Genomic DNA, 13,775 nt, shown 5'->3' on the forward strand with positions numbered 1-13,775 from the left:
TTCAATTATGGGCAGAAGTTGATGTAAGCACGGGCATTTTGTGCGGAATAAATATAATATAAATCAGATAATCCCCCAAACCAATCATCTGGCAAATAGATTTCGCTCTCTGAATCAAAACTTTCGTTAGGCCTGCAACGGAAAATTGAATTCACCTTCTGTCGGGCCATAAATTGCCGACCGGCCCCGCCCCCTTTTCCCGCCTCTCCCGCTTTTTCCCCGCTTTTCCTCGCTTTTCCGCCCCTCCCGCCTTCCCACGGGCAATACAAACCAAATCAGTGAAACCAAGTTACATTCTGCGATGTGTTCTTGTTTTTGTTTTGGTTTCGGTTTTCCTCTCCGCTCGAGGTCCTTGGGCTGCTTCCAAAAGACGCAGGGAAAAAATAAAATAAAACGCCAGGATAATCAATAAATGAAATTCAATTTGCTGCGCCATTTGCGCAGACAGTCAACAACAACGAAGATATCAGAGGAGTGAGCGGATTTTCCTTTTTTTTTCGATGGGCTTGAAGTGGCGAAGGACCCCAGATTATTCAGACTGCATTGCACAGCAAGAAATTACATTTGTATTAAGATCTATTACAACATTTTCGACCGACATTGTAAAGTTCTTATAGCAAAATCAAGTCTGAATAGGTTAACAACACCATTAATAATTAGCATAAGTTGAAAAAGCAAAAAAGAAATCCAAAAATATGTAAATATTTTATAAAATATTTGGAAAGCCAGCATAATATATATAAAATATGTCTAAATAGAAGCTGTAAATATAAACCCAATATTTTTTGAAATAAACATACATAACAGCTTTAAAAATTGATCTGATATATATAAACTTAAGATTAAATTAAAATCACTATATTATAAAACAATAAATATGATTAAGAGTGAAAAAAATAAATGTTAAGTAAAAATCACTCCCGAAGGTCATTCTTTTTTTCATGTGCAGATCAGGACCTTCCCCTCCCCCGAAAAGCCCCAAAAGTCTAGGACTAAACACGAAAGAAGCAGCGCCCGTAAAACGAGGACATCTAATGAGTGAATGAGTGGGACAGGGGCGGGGGCTGGGGCGGTAAAAGGGGGGCTGGCAAGTGGAGGGGGTGGGGGAAGGGGGTGGCTGGGGGCGTGAGCCGTGAGCGACGCGTGACGTTCGTGTATTTTATCGATATTGCAATTTATTGTATTAGCCCGCAAACGACCGAAAAGGGGGGGTGTTTGGAAAATGCGATAGGAAAAACATGGAAAACTGAAGAGAAAAAAACATGGTCAGAAGGGGGTGGTAAACCTGAAGCAAATACCGCCAATATACCTCCCTCCAAAGTTCCGATAATATTGGCTGGCTATAAAGTGAAATATGTGTTAATTTTTTGCCATAGATAAATAGAAAAGCGGAAAAAAGGGGAGCAGTCACGCCCATCTGAATATATACACTTATATATACAGCATAAATATTTGTTGTAATAATAATATTGACATTGATAAGCGTCCACAAATTTATGCACAATTTGGCTAATTGATTGGGACCCGCCCCAGCTATGAAAATCCACTGCAAAATGGTTGCATCGCACGCAAAATGAATATTTTGGGAATGAGAAAATGGATTGAGTGATATATTTAATGGTAATATTCAGAAAACTGTGGAAATAAAATCAAAGGAGGAAATATTCTGTAAAATGAGTTTACAGCTCAAAGAAGTCACGACTGCTTTTGGTTTAAATTCGACAAAACATGAGCACATATTGTAGGATTAACTTATTTATTCATATTTTTGAGCAATATTTGTATACCCATTACCTGCCTTCATTTACAAAGACCACCATTTAAAATAAATTTTATTTTACTCCGCTTATCAATACCTTTAAGCACGACCAAAAGTTTTAGATCGGACCATAGGTATATAGTAATAATTTTACGCCCTTACTTAAAAAGAAAATGATCAATTATATCACATCCAGTAGATAAATGTGAAAAGTGTAAGATGTAAAAATGTAAGGTAGATAAAATGTAAAAAGTATATATATCTTAAAGTTGGTTAACTTCTTAACGGCTGTATGATAGTCGAGGCCATCGACTATAGCGTTTCTCTGCTTTCCTGATTGTTCCCTTGGTAGCTATATAATATAGTGATTAATTAATTATGTTAAATTTTATATAAATTTTATTCCACATTCTGAAATGAATGAATATGAATTCTTTATTAAACTGTGTGAGCATTGAACAGTTATTATATGTATGTTTTTGGGATTTGAATATAGTATTTGCTTCTTTATTACATTGATTACAGGTTGATTAGGGCTTTCCGATATCTGGACGAAAGCTGGATGGTTTCTTCCGCATTTCTTCCGCCTCAGCCGTGGTCATGGTAATCACCTTAATCATTCCCGTCTCAATGAGTCTAGATGACACTCTGGTCATTTCCTTGTCCACGTGGTAGACAAGTAGGGTTTGTAGGATCTTCACCTACTTTCGAGGAAGATGCCTCGGACATCACGCATTCCATTGCTTTTGAGGGTGGAGATTCTGACTTCTCCTGACTAGCCATAGAACTCCCAGGACCCTCCGCTTCCGACGGCTCCACCACACCATTGAAATCCACAACCTGGATATTGGCCGACGGTTCTAAGACCGGGGCACTGAAATGGTTTTAATGAAATTAAATAATGAAATTTGGATTATTTGCCTAATATACTCAAGATGGCTTACCAGGGCGAAAGGCCTCCAGAGGAGGTGTCATTACGAAATGGTTCATCTATCTCTGGATCTTCTGGATCTTGTCCACGTGGTAGATAAGTAGGGTTTGTAGGATCTTCACCTACTTTCGAGGAAGATTCGTCGGACATCTCGCATTCCATTGCTTTTGAGGGTGGAGGCTCTGACTTCTCCTGAATTGCCTTTGAACTACCAGGACACTCCGCTTCAAACGGCGGCACCTCACCATTCAAATCCACACACGGGACACTAATCTTCTCGGCCGACGGTTCTAAGACCGGGGCCCTGAAATGGTTGTAATGAAATTAAATAATGAAATTCGGATTATTTGCCTAATTTACTCAAGATGGCTTACCAGGGCGAAAGGCCTCCAGAGGAGGTGTCATTACGAAATGGTTCATCTATCTCTGGATCTTCTACGGGCATTCGGGCCCTAAATTGAAGAAAACCCATGTTATAAGTACGCAAAACTGTCTGGCTGGTCAGCCTTAAATGAAAATATCTATTCCGTCCTACCTGTGACGAGACTTGGACTTCTTGCGGCGCTTCTTCTTGCGCTTGCGGCTTGTAGAGGGACCATCCTGCTGCTCTGCGTCCTCCGAAGAGGACTTCCTTCGGCGCTTCTTCTTGCGCTTATGGCTTGTGGACGGTTCTTCTTCCTCCTCTGAGTCCGTCGCATTAATAAACTGCATCATCTTTTCACTAAACAAAAGATTTTTGAAGTCCTCGTTTTCCTCTTCCGATGAGTCTTCGAATTCCTTTTTCGGCCGTTGTGCCATTGTAGGAGATGAAAATATTAAATCAGGACAAGTCAGCGTCAACTCCCTTTTATTAATACCAAATGTCGAACTGGATTGTCAGACGACTACTTTTTCAACAAATATATCGGGTTGCTGCGTTAGCAATTGTCGTTCGATAAATCCTATCTGCTGAAAACAGAGTTGTCACCCTATTACCTTTAAAAGTCATGGAAACTCTGTAATATTTTAATACAACCAGCAAGCAATATTTATTTTAAAATCAATTTAGAAAGTATATTGTGGTCCTTCCCATTTAATAATTTATTTTGAAAGATAAAATATTACGTGTTTTTTCTTCCGAAAAAATTGAAAACTAGTCACAGCTGTTTGCAAATTCAACAGAAGCCATTTGGGGTCGTTCCCTCAATTGCTGAAATCTGTTGAATTTTCAACAATTCAGAAATTTAACAGTTTATTTATTTAGGAAGTTTTCTTTAGTTTGTCTAGTACTACTTTAAGTGCAAGCTCACTTCAAATTGTTGATCGTTGAGTAAGGGTTCAAATACGTAATAGAAAAAAAGAAACAGAGAGCACACTTTTTCATCTGCCATATGGTAATGAAGTATGAAAAATCCTAAGATCTATTTTTTTAACCGTCCACCCGTTTTTTTATTTTTCTGTATACAAATATTTTTATGGTTTCAAAAAAAAAAGTATTTCTATGTTTTTTTTCATCAATTTTTAAGCTTATAAATAAAAGAATAATTTCTGGGTAACTTAAAAAACGATTTATTTTCTTAGCGGATAAAATAGAAACCAAGACGGAGCCCTTGGCCAGTAAATTGCCAGGCGATTTAAACGCATCCCGCAGATTGCCCGATGTGCTGGGCGAAAAAGGAAGTCAACAAGTGCAAAGTCAAACAATTAAAAACTCAATTAGCGCCATATTGAAAAGCTGCTAATCATTTGTCACCTCGCCCCCACAGAAAAACAAAAATGGGTAAAAAAAAGATACAACCGACGAGCTGCAGATACATTTGTATCTATGTGCTGGACTGTGGACTGTGTTTGTTTGCATTGTGCGCCGCAAATTGGTCAAAAGTACAAAAATATCAAAGATTCGACCCAAAACAAAGGCGCAAAATCAACAGCATGGGGCGAAACCCAAAACAAAAAAGTTGCAAAAAAAATTTAAAAAAACAGAAGGAGCGAATGGCAAACCAAATCAAACAAAAGGCAAAGGCAAATAGCAAACCTCACAAATAGAGCGTGAAATTGACAAACAAAACACACCGAAAAAAAAAACACACACTCACAAACTGTAAAAGCTGCACAAAAACTGCATAAAGAAACTCAAATAAAAGACTGCTAAATCCGAAAAACAAAAAACCAAAAGAAATTTAACAATACTGACTGAACAATAAAGTGCCACAAATGCAAAATAGTTTGACCAAGTCGAAAAAAAAATACATTTGTGGAAGAAATTCCAAAAGATACATTGGTATCTACGGATGGAACATATGACAAAAGCCCTTGTTCAGCAATTGAAAGGACCAAGTGAACGGGAAAGCAGATGGTTAACGACTAGAAATTGGTAATACCAAACAAAAACACTGGAATTTTTAAACAAACATGGCAAAAAAAAAATTTTAGCCAGCAAATCCGAAAGATTTTATTTATTTTTATGTGGCATTCTTCTATTCCGTATCATCATCTTTTTTAACACTTATATAGGTATATATTTAAAGAAATTACAATTATTGACTTAAGTCCTTTATACGCCGCCCAATGAATTTATAATCTGCCGGGTGACAACTTTTCATGTCTAGACATCAAAAATACACGGGCAAATATATACGGATAAGGCATAATGTCTTTAATGTTCTTGCAGTTTCTCAGTTACCCATTTCATTATTTTTTTTATCGCAGGAACGGAAAGCGCCAAGACACAAGTGCAATTATGGAAATTCATTTGATTTGTGTTTACGATTTTTGCCAACGTCCGTTGAGTGTTAAGCATCAGCGCCAAGGAAAAGAAAAAAAGCATATAAAAAGATTTAATTCGCAATTGCCAGAGCTGAGAGCTTTGGGCTACCCGTTAACACTTGGCCGCAAAACGCAAATCATGCGCCTAAAGATCTGCGAGACAAACAGTAGTGCCCCCCTTTTACCCGCCAGTGGTAGTCGCTTTTACCAACTCATTGCCTCGTAATTAGTGGAAATTACCTGAGCAAAAAAAAAGCACACACGGGGGAAAAGCGGGGCGAAGGAGACGGAGGGCGGCAGGGGGGGAAAGAGACGCCGCTTGTAATTACAATGCTCTGGGGCAAGCTGAAAGATCGCTCCTCGATCACACCTCTCCTTTCTCTGCTGCCACAGCAGAAAGCACACAAAAAGCAGAGAGATAAAGCAAGGAAACCAGAGGGGGAGACTCGGCCCGAAGGTAATATACTCTTTATGTACAGGAGTAGTTATTTCTCCAGGTATTGCATGCAAATATTACAAAACGCGAATTCTTAAGCATTTTTGCAAAATAATATAATAAAATACTCTAGGCCCCTACATACAATATACTTAATGGATAGGATGGTGCTCAAACGGAATAATTATTTTTTCAGAACTGTATGCATATATTAAAAAACGCGAATTCTTTAGCATTATTGCGAAATTATATAATAAAATATTATAGGCCCGAAGACCAAATATATTTAACGGATAGGATATTTCTATTAACGGAATAGTTTTTTATCAAATATTGTATGAAAATATTACCAAAGGCGAATTCTTTAGCACTCTGCGCAATTCGAACAGGAAATATTATAGGCCACTAATGGATAAGATACGTATTAGTTACTTTGCTAGATATTGTATGAAAATATTACAAAACGTGAATTCTTCAGCATTATTGCGCAGTAAATATACAAAATTAAACAACGATATTCCCCTCAAAGTTTATTATTCTCAAATAGTCTATCAAAAGAACAGACTGTCTGCAGATATGGTAAGTTATTACGAAGATCTTATGAAATACACCACTATCTCTAAAACTCTACATCTGCTCTCTAGCTGAATGATTGCTTCTGTAAATAGGGTTTAATAATATAGAGAATTTCAGGAACTAAATTTATATATAATGCTCCTCAAAATGGACCACAAAGTGCGTGTACCCCACCTGCCAAGAGTATTTCCGCTCAAAAACTCACTGCACCTTCTTAAGGGCGTTCGCGAAAGTTAAAAAAAGAGATAACTCAACTCTGGACATGACACGGCAATTTGTGTCGCCGGCGACGACTTGCAAAATTAATTTGTGTCCGCTGTTATTATAAACTTTCCCCCCTCCTCGTGTGGCTGTTATTGTTGCAGTTGTTCGTTTGTTTGTTTGTTGTCGTCTTTTTATTGAATTAAGCATTTTTTTGTGGCTCACTTTCAATTTGTGCCGAAAATGGCGCCCAACGGCAAGGTGAGACGGCCACCAGGGATGCCATTTTATTAATTAAATTCAGGAATCTTAGTTTCTTAAACTAAGAGTTAAGCTAAAACTCATATTCAATAAAATATCGACTTAGACATTATTGTGCATATAAAATATATATATGCATACATAAAATAAAAAAAATATAATATATAAAGCTTTGTAGCTTCGTCTTTTATTTATTTTAACAGACCGTTTTGCTGGATGTTTAGTACACATATACATCCTTAAATGAAAATGTAATTTTTAATGCACTCTAAATTTTTTTATATTTATTGCGTGCTTATATGCTATGTAAAAATATCGTACAGATGTAAATAATAAAAAATATATATATACTTGTAGCCCTGGTCTCTGGTGCTTAAGCGTGGGCGTTTTGCTGTCTGATTTCGAACACCCCGCTCCCACTTTTTTTACCAGCCGTCCGTCTTGATTTTCGGTGGCAATCGAAGTCGTCGCCGCCTCTGTGCACTTGACATTGACGTCTCGCTCTCGACTGGGTTAAAACCCGGTTAAAGCCTGGCCAAAACCCCATCCAAAACCCGGCAACTGCGGTGGCTGCGTCTTCTTGGGCCAACACTTCATGGTTCATTTGAGGCTGCTGCCTGCCCAACCAGCCGGAAAGGTAAACACAACCAGGCGACTGGTCATGTTCAGGGCATCCTCTTCGCAGGATGAAAATTAGGGCGAGGACATGGACAAAGAGCCGGGGGGAGAAAGGCCAAAGGTACCCTCCTCTATTTCAGTAAAAGTTTGTGGAAAGTTTCGAGCCTGGAAAGTCGAGGGCACTGGATTAATTAAATAACTAAAGGCCAGCTAATCATCTGAATCTTAATGAAAAGAAATCTTGGACTTTTTATATCATTTTAGCTGCTTTGAAATAAAGAAAAAACAAGGTAAAATGCAATAGCCGGGTGCCCCGTCTATCAGATACTGCTGTGACCGGTATTCAATTCTTTCGGGAAAAAACGTAGTTCTTAATATTTCATTAAAAGAACATGCCTAAAATTAACAAATGGGTAAGAAGATCTATAATATATTTTCTAAGTTCATTTTAAAATAAATAATGCTTACTGGTGGTATTAAAATACTACAGAGTTGCCATTGTTTTAAAAGGTAATAGGGTGACAACTCTGTAAAGGTAGAGTTGGACCGAAAGACACAAACAAAGAGCTGTTCAATGTTTAGGCAATTGAATAAAGAATTAATTTTCTTAGTTTTGGGTGGAAAATGGTAATAGCTTTATTGATCATCATTTTTTTTACTAAGGGGGGTTCCAAAATATTGATTGAAATTGTGAAAAATTCGGACGACTACATAATATATCTGCCATAGGAACGAGAAATCAAAAAATATAGTTTTCCATATTTACCATGCATTTTTCAATGGTACATGAAAATGTTGCTGTCAATATATATTATTCTCGAACTCCCATTTTTCTTTCATAAAAATTGGATGTTTTGCCAGGCTTATTGCTAAAGGTAAAACCTGAAAACCCTTTTTGCTGTACGCCCTGACTTAAAGCTAAGAATAAAAAACCGGAAGGAAAAAAGTATTTTTGACTTAAATATGAATCCCAAAAGACATGTGTTATTTTCATATCACCAAGGTCTCTAATCAGAACTGTGAAATTGAATTATTTATTTAACTAACTGAACAGTTTTTTTTTGTGTATTTGGGTCTTCTCTACTTCGATTTCTGGTTAATTAGGGGCTCCCCATAGCTGGCCGAAAGGAGGTACAGTTTCGTCAGCATTTTATCCGCCTCTGCCGTGGTCATGGCAAGTACATGGATCATGCCCGTATAGTAGAGTCTAGCCGAAACTCCGGGCATTTCTTTGTCCACGTAGTAGACGTAGCTCGTCTCCGGAAGGAGAGGTTCCGAAGGTAATACGTGGGCCTTACAAAATTCCTGCAAGTTAACGCTCCAAGGGAAGTTGGCACAGGAACAGAGGCGTAAGTGATGGATTTTTTGGGAGCGATCGATCTTAAGATTCCCCTTCCCCATGGTCCTAGCCGCGACATCGCTTAGTGCCTTAGCCACCACTTCCTCGCTTCCGCCGCTCATAACCATCACCAGGCCATTGGCCCATATCCATCCTTTCTGCGAGTCCCCAAGTCCCAACTCGACCACACCAATGTCGCTATCGAGGACGGTGCTATCCAGTCGCTTAACAGCCACCTCAAGATACAAGTTTGTGTTCATTTGCAGTATGGAAAACTGTTCGCAGATCCTCGTTTCAATGCGCAGGCGCAAGGGCTCGCTCCCAGGGTTGGTAGGACCTTCACCTACTTTCGAGGAAGATGCCTCGGACATCACGCATTCCATTGCTATTGGAGATTTCGGCATCTCCTGACTTGCCTTAGAACTCCCAGGACCCTCCTCTTCCGACGGCTCCACCGCACCATTTGAATCCACACCTTGGAAACTAATCTTCTCGACCAACGGTTCTAAGACAGGGGCACTGAAATGGTTTAAATAAAATTAAGTAATGAAATTTGTACTATTTGCCAAATTTACCCAAGATGGCTTACCAGGGCGAAAGAAGTTGAGATGAGGTGTCTGTTCGTAATGGTTCATTTATCTCTAGATCTTTTACAGGCATTGGGAACCTAAATTGAAGAAAACCCATGTTATAAGTACGCAAAGCATTGTAGCTGCTCAGCATTAAAGGAAAATATCTGTTTCGTCCTACCTGTCAGAAGACTTGGACATCCTTCGGCGCTTCTCCTGGCCCCCGTGGCCTGTGGAGGGTCCTTCCTCCTCCTCTGCGTTCTTCAAAATAATTGTCTTCATCATTTTATAAACGCCTCGATCTCCTCGTTCGATTAATTATAATTAAATCAGCACAAGTCAGCCTTAGCTCAGTTTTATTATTATCAAAAGTCGAACTGAATTGTCAGACGTCAACTTTTTGCTGCGTTACCATCTGTCGTTCGATAAAACATATCAGCTGAGATCCGGGGTTGTCACCCTTATTTCTTAAAAAGCCAAGACAAAATTAAATATTACCTATATTTACTTCCGAAAAAATTGAAAACTGGTCACAGCTGTTTGAAAATTCAACAGGACCCATTTGGGGTCGTTTCCTCAATTGCTAAAATCTGTTGATTTCAACAATTCAACAGTTCAGGAAATACTCATGTCATTTTTCCTTAACACACGAGTTATTTGGAAACCCTAGAAATAGATTACAGAAATACACATAGTTTAAAGTTGCAAAGCTACTCGTAAACCTCTATTTATGGTTACAGAGTTTGGCTTTTCTAGCTTTATGATCCTGATAATTGTTACCCTTATCCATTTATTATTATTCTTAGTTGACAGTGCTAGATATAATTGTGGGTTGTGTTGAAAAGAATTATATGTATTTCTTGTGGTCCTCTGATCTCAGATGCCTGGTGCATTTGCATCGATATCTTCGAATTTGTTGGGGTCCATTCAGTGCATCTGCCGTCTGGGATACACAAGTATTAATAATTTGATACGACGGGCGGCTGCAAAACAGCAATCAAAATCAGGGATGCTCCCCAGACCTGCCCCGCCCCCTTTTCCAATGGTTAACCCTCTTTTTGCAACTGGCTTTAATGGCTCCGTTATTTGCTGAAGACTCTTTTCGTTCGCTATCCACTCGAGTTGAAATAATTTTAATTTAGTTGCTCTCGGCCGGGGAACTACAAGTATATATGTATGTATGTATAAACAGGCTCCGGGTTCTTCGTCCTGCTTTCGCCCAGATATTCCCTCCATGTCATCAGCAGTTTCCATTGATAAGCAACACGCATACTCCCCGATTTCCCCGATACACCCGACTCACCAGATTTCGAAGCCGATGTCGATGATGCCACGTCATGTGGTGATTAAGACTGAAAGTTGCCGGGGGGATGGGGGCACACTGAGAAAAATTTCATTTCAAAATACTAACGATAAGTAACATTTATTTTGTGGTAACAATAATACGAAAAATAATTCAAAAACGTGTGATTTTTTTATATTCTGACCTTATAAATTATATACAAACAGCATATGAAATCTTTTTTGCATTTTTCGATAACGTACATCAAAAACCCATATATTATATTTTCTTATTATAGATACTAAATATTTTATATTAAACAGTAAGCATTAAAACGAACTCATCATTGTATTATTTATACAAAGATTGATTACTACTACTAGTAGTACTTGGTTCTGTTTGTTTTTCCTGTCACATATATTGTTCTAGAAGTTATAGACGCATAAAGACATAAAATCAGGAAGATAAAGATAAATAAATAAATTTAAACACTTTGAAACAAAAATAATACCAGAAACCAAAATGGAAATACGTTCATCTCAAAATAATTTTTCCATATTCTAGTTTTCAAGCACTCAATTTTTGAAAAAGAACTTTCTTCATTAAGTATTTTTCTTGTTGGAACATTATATCACACACTTTGCAAATTGCGTGTTCAGCTTTTACTAGATTGAAATAGTTTTCAGTGCCGTAAAAACCTTTAGGATGAGTCAATGGAAACAAGGGCCTTTTGAGGAAGGAAATAATAAGTGAAAGCAGAAACTAATTGAAACTTGTCAAACTTCGAAGCGATGCAGTTTTTTAAGCCCAAGAACTCCACATAGTCTTAAACAAATATGATGAAATAATTGGAAATTTGAAGATACAAGTATGGCAAATTGCATTACTGACAAAATGGCTAATGATTTGCAGCATCTAATCAGTATTTGCGGATGTGGTAATTCAATTCCATTATTATTGATGTCTGCAAGAAAGTTATATGTACAATAAGTTATTATTTTAACGATTGATTTCTGCTATTTTTGGGTTTGATTCTTTTTCCCTAGCTGCAGAGTAATTAATTTCAGTTTGCTAACTTCACAAGTTGTTGCCAGCTTTAAAACCCTGACTTCTGTGACAAGCTGGAATAATTGTGGTGCAAAGGGGCAACATGGACAACTTAATATGCATGGGTTAGGCAAAAGGGATGGTTCCTTTCATTTTCACAGGCTGCAGCAGCAGGAAATTCAACAACTTTTGGGGATTTCCCATTTTTTGAGCCAATTCTCTGTCGCATGTTCTCCAGCTGACGGACAGGGCTGGGGTTTTGTCGGGGGGTTCTGGGGGTTCTGGGGGTATTTAAGAGGATTTTTTGGGGGCGAGTGTGAAAGTGGTGGCCCCGCAGCCAGTGCTATAAATTTATTTGCAATAAATTTACGACCTGCTGCAATGCAGGCAATTGCAACAACAGAAGCGGAAAACAGAAACCGAATTAGAAACAGCAACAAATGACAATTGAAACATTTTATTCCCATTTGGCTCGGACTTTCCGAGATCCCACAACTTTGACCACGGCTTGCTAATGAAGATAAATGCAGAATAGATCGATGGGAAGTTGGGTCTGTCGTTTTAGAAACGGTCCTACGGTCTTTTATATATCTTCAAGATATTAAACTTATATTATATGTATAAATCACTTTAATGCTTTGGGAAATAACATTATACATTCATAAATCCAACAAAGAGTAAGACTCCCTCCAATTTCTAGTTGCCCAATTAAAACCAAATCCGACTCATCAATGACATAGATCAAAATTATCATTTGTCGACTATTTTTCATTCCCTTATCCCCTTTTCCTCATCACTTTTTTCATGGAAATGGAAATATTTTTTCTGGGACCAAGGCAAGTAAGAATAGCAAAGCCAGGGGAAATGGAGGAATACTAACCCACTATGCGAGAGCCCAGTGAATTATGGAAAGAGCCCTGGGTAATATTTTATGGGCCTAGTGTGGGGGCCATTTTCTTCATCTTCTTTTTTCTCTACGAGTGCGTCATAACTCACCACTGTTGCCGACCAAGTTCCGATTAGATTACACTTTCCTTTTCCTACAAATTGTATCCAAAATGCAGACCTTCATCTTTGGGTTCCGTGCAGGATTGAGAGAACAACAACTTAACTAGGAAAATTACAGGGCAGCGAATCGCACGAAGGGCAGATCCAATTAAAAATCCATTCATCTCTTTCGAAACTAAAAATAATCATAAACTCTTTCGATAAATGCACTCCTGGAATTTCTAAGCGGAGCTGGGCATAAATCTTGATTATCACGAGAGCGACAAACGACACTGATACACCGAAACCCCAAAAACGAGCAGATGATAAATACAGAGTCCAGGCAATAAGATATAACAATATATTCGAACCGAAGATGGAAGACATTAAAAGGCGCCCGAGTTCGCTCCCCCAATTCAAAACTTAATTAGCCGACCACGAAACAGTGAAGCAAAATAAAAACAAGGGAGAGCGCTATAGTCGAGTACCTCGACTATCAGATACCCGTTACTCAGCTTAAGGGACCAATGGAAATGGAGATATGCAAGCAGCAAAGCGAGATTTAAATGCGCCACCTACCGGCGGAAGACAGATTTAAGCGTTGTGGGCGTTAGGGTAGGGTTTTTTGGATCAATCGATAGGTATTGACGAGACCAATACATTTCAGTTAAAATTTGTTATCTAGCATGAAAATTGTGGGCGCCACAGGCTTGGGCGGTTTGTGGGCGTTATAGTAGGCGTGGCATATTCGCGTGATAAAATTGCGCTGCGTGCAAAGCTACGGAATCTAAATCTGAGATCCCGATTCTCTATCTTTGATAGTTTCCGAGATATTCACGTTCATACTTACGATTTTTTGAAGTTTGTGGGCGGTTTGTGGGCGTTAAATTGGGCGTTGCAAACTTTTTTTGGGTCAATCGATAGGTATTGATGAGAACAATACATTTCAGCTAAAAATTTTATTCTACCATCAAAACTGTAGGAGCCACAGTTTTGGACGGTTTGTGGGCGTTAGAGTGAGCGT

The 13,775-nt window shown here is 38.4% G+C and overlaps 1 protein-coding gene across 1 annotated transcript; it reads right to left on the reverse strand.

Moving 5' to 3' along the window:
• Window positions 1–2,265: 2,265 nt before the first annotated feature.
• LOC119557600 (uncharacterized protein DDB_G0283697-like) lies at window positions 2,266–3,497 on the reverse strand. The gene is made up of 4 exons (XM_037870401.1): window positions 3,226–3,497; window positions 3,065–3,142; window positions 2,704–2,994; window positions 2,266–2,633 (listed from the first exon to the last, which is right to left on the reverse strand). Exons 1-4 carry the CDS (start codon window positions 3,486–3,488, stop codon window positions 2,396–2,398), a joined length of 870 nt encoding a protein of 289 aa, XP_037726329.1. The 5' UTR covers window positions 3,489–3,497; the 3' UTR covers window positions 2,266–2,395.
• Window positions 3,498–13,775: the final 10,278 nt, after the last annotated feature.

Source organism: Drosophila subpulchrella, chromosome X (genome assembly GCF_014743375.2).
Source record: "Drosophila subpulchrella strain 33 F10 #4 breed RU33 chromosome X, RU_Dsub_v1.1 Primary Assembly, whole genome shotgun sequence".
Taxonomy (NCBI): Eukaryota; Metazoa; Arthropoda; class Insecta; order Diptera; family Drosophilidae; genus Drosophila; species Drosophila subpulchrella.